The sequence below is a fragment of the Gorilla gorilla genome, chromosome 23 (assembly GCF_029281585.2).
Source record: "Gorilla gorilla gorilla isolate KB3781 chromosome 23, NHGRI_mGorGor1-v2.1_pri, whole genome shotgun sequence".
Taxonomy (NCBI): Eukaryota; Metazoa; Chordata; class Mammalia; order Primates; family Hominidae; genus Gorilla; species Gorilla gorilla.
This window is the reverse complement of record NC_086018.1, coordinates 17231575-17249202: the sequence shown is the minus strand read 5'-3', so window position 1 is coordinate 17249202 and position 17628 is coordinate 17231575. Positions and strand designations below refer to the sequence as shown.

At 58.6% G+C, this 17628-nt stretch overlaps 1 protein-coding gene across 5 annotated transcripts in view; it reads left to right on the top strand.

Annotated features, from left to right (window-relative positions):
• The window catches only part of GNB1L (G protein subunit beta 1 like), a 67374-nt gene that overhangs the window by 40393 nt on the left and 9353 nt on the right, over window positions 1-17628 (top strand). For all 5 annotated transcript variants that reach the window (XM_063704751.1, XM_031005435.3, XM_055374965.2 and 2 more), the window contains 3 exons: window positions 2180-2342; window positions 7857-7955; window positions 12389-12604. In XM_063704751.1, the coding sequence (XP_063560821.1) occupies window positions 2180-2342; window positions 7857-7955; window positions 12389-12604 (478 nt within the window). The remainder of the gene's footprint in view (window positions 1-2179; window positions 2343-7856; window positions 7956-12388; window positions 12605-17628) is intronic.

Genomic DNA, 17628 nt, shown 5'->3' with positions numbered 1-17628 from the left:
CCGGAGTCCATGCTGAACACATGGGTCCCTGATGGCCCATGGCTTGTGGGGGACAACCCTGGTCACTAGGGCAGGAAGTATCTGCCTGACTCCACTGTCAAGGTATAGCTTCTGCTTACTAGCTGCAGTCCACATGCAAAGGGAAAAGGAAGCTTCACCTCCTGGGGGGAGGAGAGCCAAGGATGTGTGGCCCTGTGTTAAAACCACTGCAGTAATTACTAACATCTGGGGAGTGTAGTCACAGCTACTCAGGAGGCCGAGACGGGAGGATCGTTTAAGCCGAGGAGTTTGAGACCAGCCTGGGCAACATGTTGAGACCCTTACCCTTTTGCCGCTGATTTTAGCATCCATCTGTGGACTCTGCCTGCACCTGTTATTACTGGGGTATTCTCGTTTCCCTCATCGCTCCCAGCCATGGCAGATTTCTACTTTAACTGGAATATAGGAAGCTGGAAGGAAGGTTTATTCCTACTTTCTGATACATAATACACATTCACTCATGAGGATGGGCTCATGCAGATTTACTTCTTTCTTTGGGCTAAAATCTAATACCACTATGATTTATTTGATTTCTCAGATTGTTCCAGCTTCAGAGTCCGTGTCCTTCTGACATCCCCGATCCTTTTTTATTTTTATTTTATTTTTTGAGACAGGGTCTCCTGGAGCACAGTCACTCGATCATGGCTCCCTGCAGCTTCCACCTCCCAGGCGCAAGCAATCCTCCCACCTAAGCCTCCTGAGTAGCCGGGACTACAGGCACGCACCACCATGCCTGGCCAATTTTTGTGTCTTTTGTAGAAACAGGGGTCTCACTATTTTGCCCAGGCTGATCTGGAATTCCTGGGCTCAAGCAATCCTCCTGCCTTGGCCTCGCAAAGTGCTGGGATTATAGGTGTGAGCCACCGCACCCAGTCTTTATTTTATTTTTATTTATTTATTGAGACAGAGTCTTGCTTTGTCACCCAGGCTGGAGTGCAATGGTGCAATCTTGGCTCACCACAACCTCTGCCTTCCGGGCTCAAACAATTCTCATGCCTCAGCCTCCCAAGTAGCTGGGATTACAGGCGCGTGCCACCACACCCAGCTGATTTTTTTGTGTTTTTAGTAGAGACGGGGTTTCACCATGTTGGCCAGGCTGGTCTTGAACTCCTGACCTCTCAGGTTATCCACCTGCCTCGGCCTCCCACAGTGCTGAGTACAGGCGTTGAGCCACTGCACCCAGCCTTATTTTATTTTTGAAGCATTTCTCACTGCCTGGCACTACAGGATGCTTGAGACTCCTCTTGGTTTTCCTCCACTCCACCCTAGACTCAGCCATTTCTCCAGAGCCCTGGTTCCTGTTTTTGGAGAACAGCATAAGAAACCAAGACTTGGGTTAGGTGTGGTCATTGCTTCTAGGTGTTCTCAGTGGACAGCACCGGGAGACACCTGGGTGCCCGCTGACCTGTGCTTATACACCCGTCTGTATTCATTTCTGTCTGTGCATCTGCCCAAACACTCGTTACTCATATTGACTTTACAATTCTAATTCGACTCCGCCGGCCCATGTCTCCCCTGTGCCTCTTGGTCACATCTCCCTGTGGTGAGAACCCGGGCCCGTGAGCCACCACTGGTTTCCTCATCTGTTCTACCAGGTGTACGTGTGGAGAGGATTCAGAACTGTAACCTGCACCCCTCTGAGAAACTAATTCACCCACTGGAACAGTTTCTGCACAGTTATTTTTGTCTTTAACCTCATAAGCATCTAGTCATGAGCACTACCCCAAAATGACTCAGGTTGGCTCCCCTCTGTTCTCCCCCTTGTCACGGTCTGCAGTCCTTCCTGGGGTCCTGGCACCCTGGGTGTTTGCTGGTTTTAGGGTGCACACAGTGAAATTTGCTCTCTGTGCTGTGCAGCACTGCAGGGTTGGTGTCCCCCACCCCGGGGCCATGCTGGACAGCCATCGGTCCACAGCCTTGATCCACTGCATGTCCTGGCCTCGGGCACTTTGGTGCTGGCTCAAGTGTCAATGCCAGAGCGGTGAGGCCCTTCCTCAGCTGAGGCTCCCGACCTGCGATGATCCAAGCTCACGGCACCCACTCTCTGGAAACATGGCCTTGCCTTCCTTCCGCTGCAGGGGCCATGGGAGCTGACACTTGTCAAGGGGAGTCTCAGGCCTGTCTCCTCTTTGTCTGGCAGTCAGGGCCGGGACCTGAAGCTGTGCCTGTGGGACCTCGCGGAGGGCAGGAGCGCTGTCGTGGACTCCGTGTGCTTGGAGAGTGTGGGCTTCTGCCGGAGCAGCATCCTGGCCGGGGGCCAGCCACGCTGGACGCTTGCCGTGCCAGGGAAGGGCAGTGACGAGGTGAGAGCCAGCCTGCCTGAGGCCCCATGTTCTCCAAACAGTTGTGCTCATCCTCTGCACTTGGTTAGGAGGCGCCTGCGCCTACCCACAGGACTCCATGGAGCCGCCCACCTGACGGCAGCTCCAGCAGCCGGGGCTGATGCACAGCCGGCTAGGCCTGGGCCTGTCCCCTTGGGGTGGCCTTGCTGATAAGCCATCCTCCCAGGGCAGTGGGAGAATCAGGAGGCGTTGGGGGAGGGGCCGGTGTTTTGGAGGCCTGGGTGCAGAAGCACCAGGAGGACAGTGGCGTGGGATGGCCAAGCATGGAGGCCCGAGGCCGGCAGGAACGGCAGGGGAGAGACTGCTCAGGCCCTGAGGACCTTAGACCCAAGTGGGAGGAATGCTCCGGGGCAGCTGGCAGGAGGCAGTGGGAGAGAGACCAAGTCCCTGGTGAAGTTGGAGGCTTGGGGAGGGCTGAGCCAGGGCAGCAGGGAGGGTGGTATCTCAGGGCACAGAACCAGGGCTGGGATGGGTGGGTGCAGGCACAAGGTGGTGATCACAGTCCTTAGGGGAAAGGTGAGCTAGGGAACACCCAGGGGGTGGGGGGATCACCAAGCAGGGAGGCCACTGTTAGGTGGAGCTTAGGCCAGAATGACCAGAGGTGTTGGTAACACAGGACTGGCCCAGCTGGACAGTGGTATCCACACCCCCAGTGGCACAGGAGGCAGGGTCTGCCAAGGGAGGGGTGCCCAAGATGTGCGGGGAGGGTGTCATAGTGGAGGAGGGTGTGGCTGGAGGCTCAGCTCTTGGGGGAGCTGAAGGGAAATCAGAGAAGAGCCTTTGAGTGGCGACTGTCCCGCCTGGTGAGTGGGGCATGGTGGCCCGAGGGCGGGGCATGGGGAGGACATACCATGGAGTAGGGGGTGCACACGTGGGGGCTACTGTCCATGCCCACTGCCGAGTCCTCCCCATTCGCTGTGCCCCGGCAGTCTTTGGGGCTGGTACTGGGCAGGACGGCCCCCACGCACAGTTGGGCTTGGCCCCTGCCCAAGAAGAGTCGTTCTGTCTTCAGGCAGATCCAGTACAGAAATAATGAGATAGGAACAGGCATTTATTTGTTCATTGCATTTAAATAACCAATTAGGAGCTACATACACTTTTCTTGCCAATCTGCCAAAAACCCGTTACAAGTTGTATTTATGTGAGAAAGAGGGGCGTGCTCCCTCCCCCGGGACCCAAGGTCTACAGACCCACAGGAATGCTGCAGGAGTTTGAGTCAGCTCTTCCCTTGGCCTGCTGTGCTCCATGCACTGGTCTCGGCCACCCCCCGGCCGCCAGCCAGCACTCGGTCAGCCTGCGCTGCCCCCGGCCACGCGTCCCCTGTGCTCAAGGCTGTCTAACCCTCCTCCTGGCTTTCAGCTCTCCCTGTGGGGCAGCATCTGTCTTTTCCTGGGGCAGCCTGTCTGGGGACCTCGCACATCCTGGGAAAACAGTTGCTTTCCACATTCCCACCTGGAATCTGTCAGACTGGGCGGGAGAAAGCCTCACTGGCCTGCACCCAGACAACGCCCAGGGAGCCGCACTCCCACCCCACTCGGCCGGCTGGGTGGCCACACTTGCCCAAACCTAACATTTTTCCTTCTGGAAACAAAAGTTGCAGTCAGGTGCCAGGCGGAAAGCTCATGGGTGTCTGTAGGAGGCTCCAAGTACAGGCGCAGGCAGGGGCAGCCCCGGGCTGAGGACCCAGGCCAGGTGGACGTGGTGTATACCTCTGGTGCTCAGGCCCAGGGCTCACCGCTCCCCTGCACCCAGGATGTGGTTCAAGGCGCCGCCACCCCCGCTCCCTCCTGCAGCGCCCAGAGTGGGGCAGCAGGGCTGCCCTGGGTTCTGCCCTCACCGTGCCCCTCCTCCCCCCATCTTTTGCCCCTGCCCTCACTGGCCTGCTCAAGTCCTTTGCCCTTGATGTCCCCTCACTGTCCCCAGAGGGGTCTTTCTGAGCCCAAATTGAGACAGGCCCTCCTTGGTTGGGGACTGTGTATGGCCGTGTAGGCTGTGTAGCCAGTGCCTGCCTCCTCCGCAGCCCTCCCCACCCCACAGAGGCACAGGTGTGCTCAGGGCGGCCCCTCCTGCCCCTGGCTTAAGTCCCCTACCTCCCCACCCCATTAACTGCTGGAACTAGCCCATCCTCCTGATATAGCGACAAGAAGAACAGATCTTATTTTAAGAAATCTGGCACACAGGAGTGCAAAAAGTAGGAAATCATAGTCCCAGCTACTCAGGAGGCCGAAGCAGGAGGAACCCAGGAGTTCGAGACCAGCCTGGGCAACACAGTGAGACTCCATCTCCGCAAAAAGTTAGCCGGGCCTGGTGGCCGCACACCTGTAGTCCCAGCTACTAGGGAGGCTGAGGTGGGAGGGTTACTTGAGCTCAGGAGTTCAAGGCTGCAGTGAGCTGTGATGGCACCAGCCTGGGTGACAGAGTGAGACTCTGACTTTAAAACAAAACAAAACTTTTCAATTTAATATGGGGAAAACAGGTCGTGAAACGGGAAAAGTTCCCTTATCCCCTCACAGGGCGTGCAATGGAGGTGTGTTTCGCTTCCTCGGTGCCCCACTGCTCAAACCTCTAGGGGAGCATACAGACAGGCAGGCTGTGAGGCTTCGACCCCACAGCAGTGTCTAGGGGTGAATGTTTGCAGCTGAAGCCCCAGTGAGTGTGTGTTACAGGGTGCTCTTTTAGTTTAGCTGTCCATAGGTGGCTTGTATTAGTCAGCTCAATTAGACCCTTTCCTTATTGCAAGGACAGAGGGCTTTCAGTATCCTGGGGTTCTTGCCTTGGTGTACTGGAAGAATTGGATCACACATGGGCTTGGAGAATGAGTGCAAGGTTTTATTGAGTGGAAGTAGCTCTCAGCAGATGAGGGAGCCAGAAGGGAGATGGTTTTCCCCTGGAGTTGGGCTGCTGGGTGGCCTGGGCTCTCCTCCAACTGCCCGGCCAGATTCCACCTCATTCCGCTCGCTGGTCGATGGCCTGCCAGCATGCCAGCCTCTGTCGGTGTGCTCTTCCACCGCCGTGCTCCTCTCAACGTCCTCTCAACGTCCAGCCGCTTGTGTCTCTGCTTGCTAGGGTCTTGGGGGTTTTTAAAGGCACAGAATGGGGGTGTGGTGAGCCAGGGTGGTCTTGGGAAATGCAGCATTTGGGTGCGAAGGCAGGAGTGCCTGTCCTCCCCTAGGTCTGTAGGGACAGGCCCGGGGGTGGAGCCCTTGCCAGGGGACTTCCTTTCCCAGCACTTCCCTGCCCCTCTCCTGTATCATTTGGAAATGTGGGGAGTGAGCCAGGCAGTGTGGTCTACACCCTCCCAGACCCTCCCCACAGCTCTGACGGTGGCTCTCACAGACCCTTCCTGAAAACAGCAAAGGGACAATGGTGGCAACACCCAATGACAGCTTGCCGCTGCTCCCTTAGCTGGGATCACAGAGGTGGCACATGAGTCATAACTCTGGTCCTTGCAGGCCGCCCTGGTGCCTCTAGCTCTTCACTCAGTGGCCATGCTGATCCTAAGAGGAGGAACCCTGTCCCGGAGTTGCTGTTACTTGCAGAAGACAAAGAACGGCTAAGCCCGCCCCAGCTTCTCCTGGGTTCTCCACGTTCTTCTTGCCAGGCTCAGTGGCACCTCGCCTTGGTTTTTGGACGTCAATGTTCCTATATTTCCATGTTGCTAGAGCTTCTCCTTGAGCGGTTTTTCTGCAAGGAATCCTTGGTGTCCACGGAGACCTCTGTTTTACCCTCCTGCTTACCATTTTGGCCGGCTTTGGAGTTCAGGCTTGACAACCTTCCCCAGAGCTCGCAGGCCTGGTCTCACCGTCACTGAGCCTCTAGGTTCCTGACTGTAATCACCTCTCCCATTACTGAGTTCTTTTTTGCCCTCTTCATTATGTTGCTCTGTTTGTTCCCCGGGCGCCCCTTTCGTCAGATGGTTGGCTCCCCCTGAGGCCCCTGGTTTCTGGGCTTGATGGGCAGGAGGCTCTATTTGTGTGTGCAGGTGTGTACATGTTACCCATGCATGTGTGTGTGCATGCGTTTGTGTGGGGCCTAGATCTGTGAGCCATCCCTTGGTGCTGAGTGGGGCTGAAGCCCTGTGTTGGAGGCTGAGCTCCTGGTGCTGAGTGGAGCAGAAGCCCTGCTGGCAGAGGCTAAGCTCCTGGTGCTGAGTGGAGCAGAAGCCCTGCTGGCAGAGGCTGAGCTGCTGTGGGGGCCCCTGGCAAGAGCAGCCTGCACAAGAAGCGCTGTGGCCCTGGTCCGCGTACTGGAGGTGGGTGCCTCAGCAGGTCTCTGTAGCTTGAAGGACCGGGCTGTGGGCCCAGCTCTCTGCCCTGCCCGGAGGTGACCTCAGCACACCCCCAGCATGCCTGTGGCAGATCTGGGATGCAGACTTGGGGTCCCGGGCCTGTTCTGTGTGGGTTAGTGAGGGCAGCAAGCTTCTCACCCACACAGGCACAGGCCCCTAAGACACGATCCCTCTGCCTGGCTCAGGAGAATAGAGGGGCCAGAGACCGCTGGACCAACTGGTATGAGTTCTGCCTACTCAGAGCCCCCAGCCTCAGGGGCATGGACTCCTTGTGTGTAAACTGGGTGATGCCCCATGTATGCCAGGCTCTGTCCAAGGTGGCTGTGCTTTGATATTATTGCCGTGTTATCAGTAGCTCATTCCAAGTGGTTCCTATGTAAAACATGCACCAGGAAGGAGAAGCAGACAGAGGAGAATCAGTGGGCTCTGTCAGGGGCCAGTGAGCTGCTCTCGCTCGTACCTGGGGAAGTTCAGTGCTGGCTGAGCCTCCCCAGTTCCCAGAGCGAGGGCAGAGGGTGCAGGCGGACCTGGATTCCAGCAGAACCACCTGGCAGTCTGCTGCTTGTGGCCTCGGCCATCCCCTGACCTGGCTGTTCAGGAGATGTGTGACCAGCGAGCCTACACCCCACAAGCTGGCACGGCACATCTCCCAGCCCAGGTGTAGGGGGGCCCTGGCCTGTGTTCAGGGGACCTGGAATGCAGCCTTGATGCACAGGGGACACCGGGGTGTCCAGGTGGGGGAGCCAGGTTTCCCGGAGCTGCCCTCAGAGGACGCACATCACATTGATTTCTCAAGCGGGTGGCAAATCCCTAGGTGCTCCTGGGCAAGTCTTAGAACCATGGCTATGCCTGAGATCACTCACAGTGGTTGGTATGTAAAGCCTACACCAGGAAGGAGAGAGAATCGGTGGGCTCTGTCAGGGGCCAGTGAACCAGCCTCCTGCTCAGCCTGCACAGTAATGTCGGGAGAGGCTGGGGCAGCTGCCAGGCGGTGACCTGGGAACAGTGAGAGCGTTTTGCAAGGGCCCATGCAGCCTAATTAGGAGCCTGGACTCCCAGGTGCCCACGGGGAGGGGAGCAGACAGAAACTCACAGCAGCCCTGGCTAATCGCCTTAAGAGTCTCTTGTTTGTATAGCGCAGACTCGACTTGGCGATGGCCCAAATCAACTTGTTTTCTTACTGTCAGGTTCAGATTCTGGAGATGCCATCCAAGACGTCAGTGTGCGCCCTGAAGCCGAAGGCAGATGCCAAGCTGGGCATGCCCATGTGCCTGCGGCTGTGGCAGGTAAGGCCCCGCGTGCACCAGACACGCCCTGCCGGCCACACCCACGGCCATGAGTCATGCTCCATTCAGGATCTGATTTATTGTCAAGCCACTCAGGCAACACCCCACCCCCCCGCCGCAGGGAACCTGTGCAGCTGCCTCAGTGTCCCCACGGCCCTCTGCTTCCCGCTGCTGCAAGGGGCCTCCTGTCAGCGCCCCAGGAGAGGCCTGGCTTCAGCTAGCAGCAGTGGCAGCAGGTCCTTGTCCTTTGCAAGCTCCGGTGGGCTCACCCTGCAGCTCGTGGTGCCCTCCAGTGAGCGGTGAGGAGGGGACAGTGGGGTCTGCCAGCCCCTCAGTACTTGGGCCATGCTTAGGGCAGGGCAGGCCACACTGACTAACTGCAGCAAGCCTGCACGGCCCCCACTTTGCTTGGGATTAATTTTTGTTACTTCTTTGCCTCTTAGAGGCAGGAGTGGACTTAACACAGTGACATTCCCTGAGGCCACATTTGGAATTTCTGATCCATGAACATTTCCTTCCTTCTCAACTGTTCTTTGCGGTTAGACAGGGTTGGAAGGCATCAGCCGGGGCACAGGTCGGGGTTGCTGGGAGGGACTCTTCTGGGCCAGCTGCCTCCATGCAGCACAGCTTCCTCGAGGCCAGTCTCCTCCCTCATCACCCTCCAGGCCAGCACTGGCTCAAGGTGTAGCTGCCCTCCTCGGGGCCGCTCATGTCCAGGGCTGCAGAGCAAGTGGTCCCGTGCATTCACTTGCAAAGAGCCCCTCAGCCCTGAGCTGCCTCAGAAGCCCACGGTAAGGCGTCACCAGCAGCACTCTTCCCAGGCCCTAAGTCATGCCAGGCACCCTCCTTTTCTATTTTATTTTATTTTTTTTTGTGATGGAGTCTCACTCTGTCACCCAGGCTGGAGTGCAGTGGCGCGATCTCTGCTCACTGCAAGCTCCGCTTCCTGGGTTCACGCCATTCTCCTGCCTCAGCCTCCTGAGTAGCTGGGACTACAGGCGCCCGCCACCATGCCCGGCTAATTTTTTGTGTATTTAGTAGAGCCGGGGTTTCACCATGTCAGCCAGGATGGTCTCGATCTCCTGACCTCGTGATCCGCCCGCCTCGGCCTCCCAAAATGCTGGGATTACAGGCGTGAGCCACCGCGCCCGGCCCAGGCATCCTCCTTTTCTGTTTGGCTCTGAGAACTGCCCTGGGCTGGATCTTTACCGGGAGGTGACTCTGGCTCGCTGCCTCTTTGACCTCCTCATGAGAGCGAGACTGGACAGGCCTGTGCAGTTTGTGGGCATCTGCATGCCCTGCAAGGCCCACCAGGGTGGGTACCCCCAGAGTCCCTGCCCCCAGCTTTTCTCTCTCTCCACGTGACCAGAAAGTGGGCGCCCCTTACTGCAGTCAGCTTCCCCCTGTGGTTTCTTGACTGAGAAGGTTCACTTGGAATTTGGGGTCTCCCGTGGGCTGATCCTGTGGTGCTGCTTCTGTGGCTGTGGCCTTTTGGGGAGAAGCCCTCACAGGAGGCAGGGTGGCTTCCGGGAGGCTCACCCGAGATGATGAAACTCGGCGCCAGCAGGCTCACAGCCGGGCCACAGGGACTGCAGCAGAGCCTGGATCACTGGGCTCCATGTGCCCACACAAGGCTCCTCCAAGGGCTTGACAGGGGCTCCGCTGGGAGGAAAAACGCCCCCCAAGGCTGCAACCCCGCAGGCAGTGGGCAGGGCATCCAGGTCCTGGGGAAGGGTGTCCGAGTCTGCACGGCTCCTGTTCCACCCCTTGGGAAACGTGGGTCATTGCACAATCATGTAAAATTCCAACAGAAAAATGCATAGAAAGGGATGTACAAACTTGTTAAGGTAATTAATGTAGTTGACAGAGGACAAATCGTGTTTCTGTTGGTGATGGAGATCCAGCGTGAAGCATTCCGCTAAGAAAAGCCGACATTAACTCCACATGTTCCCTTTTCCATCCCCAAGCCTGAGGGTCAGGTTATAATTTATCAATCCAATTGTGGCACAGTGGCCTGACTTGCTTTTTTTTTTTTTTCTGAAACATTGAGGGTTTTCTTTTTTGGGGGGCAATCACATTTTTATTTATTTAAATTTTAATTTTTAATTTTTAGTATATTCTTATTTTGCTCCTCTAAGCAGCTGACCTGCAACATAAGAATAATTGCTATTAATATATAAAAGGTCAGGACCTACGTCAAGCCTGAGGCAGTCACTGGCATAGCCCTCAGGGCAGGGGCCACTCCAGCCAGCCCTGCCCTGCTTCTTGGGGTATGGTGCATGGAGGGCTTCCCACAGCCCCCGACCTGCTGTGTCCCTCTGGGGCTGCCAGTCAATGGGAGGGGTGCAGAATGAGGCCTGGCCTCCAGGTCTCATCTGCGGGCAGGGAGGGGGCAGAGAAGAACAGGTCCAGGAGACTTCAGATCCTCTCCCCTGCAGAGGTCAGGCAGCATCAAGGCTGTGGGCACCGAAGTGCTCCAGCCACAAGAGGACTGCCCGGCCTGTGGTATCTGTCACTGGGGGGCTGCAGGGACCAGGGGCATAGCAGGGGCTGGCAACCACAGGGCAAGCCCCTCCAGGCCAGGTTGGCTTCTGCTCCAGCCACCCTGTGGCACCACGACAGGCGGGTCAGTCACACATACAGTCCCTGCGTTGGCCATGGCATCTGAACTCAGAGGCAGTGGCTTCACACAGGCTCTAGGCTCTGAGACTGCCAGAAGGACATCAGTGATGGGAGCAGCCCCAGGCAGTCTCAGCTTCTGCAGTGGAGGAAAGTGCCGGGGAGGAGGGTGGCACAGGCTGGGAACAGGTGCCACCACAGAGCGCTGCCTGAGGGGAGTGGGTCCAATGAGGAGAGTCTTTGGAGTCAGCTTCTGGGGCTGGCCTGCATTCCTGGTTGGGATGCAGAGGGTTTCCCGCTGCTCTCGCCTGGCCCTCACCCACTGTGAGTTCAGACACACCACTTACCAGGGGGAGGCCCTTCTAGGGAGCCAGGGCCGCCTGCAAGGAGCTTCTGTGCAGAGGGCATGGTGCCCATGTTGGGAAGGAAAGTACTGTGGGTCCCTGCACGCCTCATTTCCCAGCAGGTGATCTGAAAGGTACCAACATGGAACTCCTCCCAGGGATAAAACAGCACACGCAGCAGCGTGGCCAGGACTTCTGCAGGGAGGGGCAGGGGGCTGAGTACACTCGGGGCCCTGGGGCAGCCCTGCCTCCCAGGGACAATGTGGACTCTGGCAGCAGGGCATGACTTGGGATGAGGCCTGGGAGGAGGTGCCCCGGGAGAAGACACACTGACCGCCACTCGCCTCCTCCCGGAGCCTCACTCTTCTCAGTTTTGTCTGTGTGAACTCTGTTATTAGAACCCAGTGGTTTTACAAGTCTTTTCCAGGGACATGTATGAGGACCACTGGACCAGCTCTGGCCTCGGGTTCACATGCCCACATCCTGCAGGGCACAGTGACTGTCCTTCTGTCCCTGGCATGGCCATCCCCTCCAGGTCAGGGCAGTTGGCCTCGGGCTCCGGGCCTGGCTACTCCGGTTCCCATCACCAGCCTTCTGATGCAGCGAGCCCTGGTCCTTGTGGTGTCTGAGGACTCAGCATCCCTTTGTTAGGCACACGCCCTGGTGCCTTCTGGCTCCCCCAGGTCTCCTTGCTCAGCCATGCCAGGTTTCTCTGGGCTGTCATTCTTGGTGCCGGGGACTGACGGCTGTGTCCCCAGGGTGATGCGGAATCCTGCAGTGCTCTCCTCCTGCAATTATTCCAGAGGCTTAACAAACGAGGTGTCTGCCCAGGGCTTGGAGCCCTCTGACCCGCGCCCTCATTCATCACAAGAGCTCGGGCGGCTCGCGCCAGGCTTCAGGGGCAGGGGCTTCGGCAGCCACGCTGACAAAGCACAGAGTTCATTTTTCATGGAGATGGAGCTCACGGTTTCTTCTGGCTGGCGGCTCTAGACAGGTGACCAGCCCCAGTAAGTGGTGGCCACACATCTTAGGCCTGGGGAAAGGAGGCAGGAGGACAGGTCCCTGTGCATGGGAGAAGTAGAGAGGGTCGGCAGCACTCACAGTGGCTGGTGGGTGCCCAGCATCACCCCTTTGGGCAGAACCCAGGGTGGGCACATGCAGGTTGCAGGGCTGGTGAGAAGTGGTACAGCAGTGGAAGGCCTCGGGCTTGGCTTTCTGCCCTCCGCCCCTATGTCCTTGGGGTGCCCTAAGGGCAGCCGTGCCAGTCCCATGCTGACAGCATCAGCCATCCAGGGGCTGTGTGGGAGGGCACTGGCGGTGCAGAGCTTCTGAGCTGTGGCAGCCAAGTGGAAGACATGGGAAACAGCCCCAGCCAGCAGGAGGGGCAGGAATTTCCAGAGCCCCTTCTCCCCCGAAACTCACTGGAGTCAGGGTCCTTCCAGGAGCTGACTGCTCTGCTGTTCCCCACAGGCCGACTGCAGCTCCCGCCCACTCCTTCTGGCCGGCTATGAGGACGGATCGGTGGTCCTGTGGGATGTCTCTGAGCAGAAGGTGTGCAGCCGCATCGCCTGCCATGAGGAGCCCGTCATGGACCTTGACTTTGACTCCCAGAAGGCCAGGGGCATCTCAGGCTCCGCGGGGAAGGCGCTGGCTGTCTGGAGCCTGGACGGGCAGCAGGCCCTGCAGGTCAGTGCGTCAGGCCCCGGGTCTCATTTATCCTGCTCTGCACTAACAGTCTGATAGGCTGAAACAATATTTAGGCATGAAGAGGAGTTGTTGCAGATCCCTGGCTAATTAATCACTTGGAGGCGGGTGCAGGGGGGCTGTCCATGGCTGGCGCAGGAAGAAGGGGGCGTGGGCGCTGCAGACCATTCACATGGTTTGGGTTTCGCCCAGACCTCGGGTTCATGCCGTCACATCTCGTCCATCTAGAGAAAGGCACGCAGAGTCCAGGAATACTCAAACCCCTTTGTGAAAACTCAGAGGAATTTGGTCAGTAAGGAACTGATTAATCAGAAAAAAAAAAAAAAAAAACCAGTGTGGAAAACTGCGAGGAGCTGCAGCCCCCGTGGTGGTCTGGAGCTGGCCCGAGGGAGGCCATTGCTCACGGGCAGCAGGAAAGCCCAGCAGGAAGGCTGGGAGGCCTCAGGGCCACCTGGCGGTTGCTGAAGATCTTCCCATGGTGTCTCCTGGGCTCTCCTGGCTGGCATGGCTCGAGGGGCACCGTGGTGTCCCTGTCTGGGCCTGTGGCTCCAGGGTGGCCTGGCCTACACGTGGCCCTGTTTGGGATGGGAGGGATCAGGTCAGGCTGGTGGGGGCAAGGGGAGTCTCCTGTCCAGGTCTCACTCTGGTGCAAGTCTCAGGGGCTGCAGAGACCATGGGGGATGAGGTGCTGGGTGTGGCCTGGGTACATCCTGGCTTCTGAGGGGTGGACAAGGAGCCCCCATTCACCAGAAGTCTTGGAAGCCTGAGACTTACCCATAGCCAGCGAGTGGTCAGATTGCCCAGTCTAGTGGGTGAAGGGCCTCCAGGGGGAGCTGCATGTCCCGTGAGGTGACTACTGGCAGAAGCAGCAACAGCTCCCAGCCTCACCAAGGACAGGGCCCGGGGCTGCCCTTCTCTGTAGGGCTGTGGTCCAGGCTGTCTGTACGAAAGGAGGCCACAGAGAGGGCATTCCTCGGGCCCCCCAGGCAGGGCAGCCTTGCCGGCAGCCCCAGCAAGCCTGCTGCGCCTCACGCTTGCCCAGCTCTGGCCCCTGTGGGGCGGGGAGGGCTCACCTCGGGTCCGTCAGGCCCACCCCTCAGTGGGCACCACCAGAGTCTTTGAAGCACATGGTAGAGCTGCAGAAGGACATGCCCTGGTGAGACCAGGATACACAGAGGGGCAGGGTTCTGTGAGCGGCCCCAGTGCCCTGTGGGCATCACCAACCTGTGCGGGCACATGGTAGACTTGCAGGACAGCTGTGTCCATCCATCACCCATCCATCAGCTGTCCTGGGGATGGGGGCACAAGGCCCTGATGTAAGCGGCAGAGCTTCTCATGTCTCCCTGGGAGGAAGGGTCTCCTAAGGCTTAGCAGGCCTGGGTGGTGGGTGGATGTGTCATCATCATGATGCCCATTCTTAGCAGCTAGAAGCTGAGCTGCTCTGGGCGCTGGGAGGCTGAGCCACTCTGGGTGCTGGGTCTGCATGTCTGGAAGGGGCATCTCCCTCGCACTCCCTCCCTCCTCCTCAAGCCTGGCAGGGATCCTGCAGGGCTGCCCTCATGGGGTCCCGTGTTCACTTGGCACTGGCTTGTCCTTCACCAGCCTGACAGCAAAGGGCTGAAGACCCAGACAGCTTCCCTGAGAGCCCCCGGAGGGCTCTTCTCTGCAGTTTCCACCTCTGTGCCCAGGACCCCAGGAAGGGGCCCTCCTGCCGTCCTGGCCCAGATCTGCCTCGTCTCTCCTGGTGTGTTTGGGAAACAGCTGCTGGAACTCAAGACTGTAATTTATGGGGCATGTTCCAGTCCAGAGATGAACTTGACCGGACTGATGAATTGAAAAGTTAAAGCAAAAGGGGGACCAGGTATTAATGAATTGGAAAGTGAGAGCAGAAGGGAGAACCAGGAACAGGGAGTGGTTGGCGTGGCTGTGGCGTGCTGGGCAGGGCATCGGCCCATGGTGCACATCGAAGGAGAGGCGTTTCCCCTGCTGAGCCCTGTGTTGCATGGGCCAGGAGGAGGCCTGGGAGGGGACAGGCAACTCCAGGAACAGGGGACAGGGAGCCGGAGAGGCTGATGCGCCACCCTCTGCCCAATGTCACATCTTAACGTTGATCCTAGAGGCCCTGGAGATTGCAGGTTCTGTAAAGCCCCAGCCTCAGGGAAAGCCTGTGGGGGCGCTTTTGGAGGTGAGCTGCCTGAGAGCGTTCTTGCTGCCCGGGAGCAAGCAAGGTGACCGAAGGTCCTCAGCACCCACAGGTGTCCTCACCCACCGCCTGCACTGTGACTTCTTGGCTGAGAGGCACGTGGGCACGGCTGTGTGTCCCTCACACCCTCCTGCCAAAGCCTCTGATGAGCCCAGATCAGTCTCCCCCCGGCGGGTGCTGGGAGTAGAGATGCGAATGAGGTTCCCGGAGCAGAGCATGGGTAATCGGAACCAGATGGTGGCTTCGCCGCGCCACGCATTCCTGGCACCTGAGGTCATGCGCTACGAGAGCCACTGGTGGCCAGAGATCCTTCCTGGAAGGCCCAGGTCCAGGCTGGGGCTTGGCCAGGGGCCGCCCACGTCAGGATACCACCTGAGGGTGCCTTGGGGTCAAGTGGTGACTGGAGCCCTGAGCCTGCCTTGCTGAGGTGGCTTTCCCGTGAGCTGTCGCAGTTAGAGCCTGTGTTGTCATCAGATACAGGTGGTACGCAGGCCCTCTCCCTCCCACATTTTGGGGTAGTGCCCACATCCTTGAAGTGGGGACTGATTTACAGCCAGCAATATTCTTAGGCCTTTAAGTAATAATGAGGCTCCCCCACCCCAGGCAGCCCTGGCTTGGGAAGTGGACCAACTGTGGCTCTCCCACAAGACACGGCCAGGTGTCCCAGCTGTCCTCCCATCTGCACAGCAGTGGTGGCTGCTGCGCCGTCTGCCAGAGGCTTCCCTTTAGAGGGCAGTAGCAGAGCTGCTGGGCAGCCAGGAGGGAGGCCAAAGGGCCCCGGGTCAGCTCCCCGTGCATCGCATCAGGAGGAGAGGCTTGTGCAGGGCGTGGACATGTTTCCATCTGCCATCAGGAGCACGGTAGTGCAGGGCCCTGGCTGCTGTCACTGCAGGGCCAGGACCAGTCCTCCTCTTCTTCAGGAACACAGGGCTGGAGCAGGCCCTAGTCTTTCTCCAGGAGGCCCCACCAGGCTTCCCGCATCATCCTCATTTTCTGCGGGAAGCTGGTCCTTCAACCTGGTTTTCTTTACCTTGATGCTGTCACTGCTTTCTGAGAATGGCTGAGGTGGGTGTGGGGTCGCTCCTGTCCCTGCAGGCAGTGGCCGCCTGGCTGGTGGGTAGGCACAGCCAGGCTGCTGGGCAGGAGCTGGGCAGGAGGAACTGGGCATCTCAGCCTCCACAGGTGAAGATCCCTGGTCAGGACTTCTATGGAAACCTCCCCACACGCCTGTGGCTCCAGGCATTTGGCAGCTCTTTTCTCCCTGGGAAGGACCTGCCAGCAAATTCCTATCAAGAGGGCCCTGAGCAGGCCCCAGTGGCTTCCAGTGAGGCCCATGGCGTGCGGCCTGGTGTTCCCTCTCTACCACTGACTTAGGGCAGAGGTCACAGGAGAGAAATGGGTGACGATGGCATCAAATCAGCCTCCTGTTCTTCCCAGCCGCCAGTTCCTTCCCTGGGCCACTGTGTTCTGGTCCCTGAGAGCTGGGGAGGGGCTCCTGGGTCTGCAGGCACAGGCGGCGAACCCCACACGCATGACAGGTACATGCCAGCATCCCCTCACAGCCCTGCGCAGCAGGTGCTGGACTTGACGGCCCCGCGCAGCAGGTGCTGGCCTTGACAGCCCCTCAGCCGGGTCACAGGGAGCCAAGTGGGGAGGCAGGGGCTGGTGTGGAGGGAGGGGAGGCAGAGCCAAGGCCGGGTGCTCTGGACACTGAGGCCAGCCTGGGCTTGCGGTTGCCAACCATTGGCTGTGTGTCGTGCTGCAGCACATTCAGCTGCTTGTGTGTGCACAGGCAGGATACCACCGAGACCCCCAGAGCCAAGGTCTGCCAGGCAAGAGAGGTAGAGGACAGGCAGAGCGTCTGGGATGTGCTGGGACTGTGCTGGTTACAGTGCGCAGTGGGAGGGGAGGGGCCATGAGAGGGGTCAGGGCTGCAGGCCTTGGTAAGTCCATGAACCGGGGGGCCCCGGGCCCTGGAGAGGCCTTGAAAGGGCAGGATGATGGGCTTGCAGGGGCTTGGCCTTGAGAGACAAGCTGGTGTTGAGGTAGGAAGGCAAGGTGGCTGAGGGCATGGCAAGGCGCCTACCTCACTGGCCAGGAGCCTAGAGTAGTGTCGGGGGCACAGGCGGTGGTATCCCAGGCCAGGGTGAGGGCTGCGCTGGCTGTGGGTTGTTTGGTGGCATCTCCTCGCCAGGCGAGGCTCCTCCCTCCCCTCCTGGGGAAAGAATCTGGGTCTTGAATGGGTGCCTGATGTCACTAAATGATCTCACTGCATCTCTCCGACTCATACAGGTTTTCTTCTTGAATCTGTTCATTGCATTGTTGGAGTTTTCTTAAACATTAAAACAACTAAAATCCTCAGTCTGTCCCTGAATCTCAGGGAAAAGTCTTGAAATCACCGCCTGCACCCCGCCCCCCCCCCCCGCCCCCCGCCACCGCCGCCGTGTGTGACATGTGCTCCGCCCACTCTGCTGGGCTGGGTCAGAACTGCCCAGGGCCACAGACGGACCTGGGCCTCCCTCTCCCACCACCTGCCTAGTGACAGGAGCCCCAGGCTCAGGGAGCTGGTGGGGAGCGTTCCCTCTTCTCCCGATGGATGGACACATTTGGGCGGTGGAGGTGGGGGGTCGTGAGTGACTGTAGGTTGGTGTTCGCCTGCACCATTACTGGGCAGTTATTTTCTCTGCCCAGGTTGTTTTCTTTGTGGACTAATTTAGGTTTCCTGATTTGGGGAATTTTTCTAGGAATTTGTCTGTGGGCATACAAATCCTGAAGGTTGTATTCCTAGTGACCTTTTTTGGAC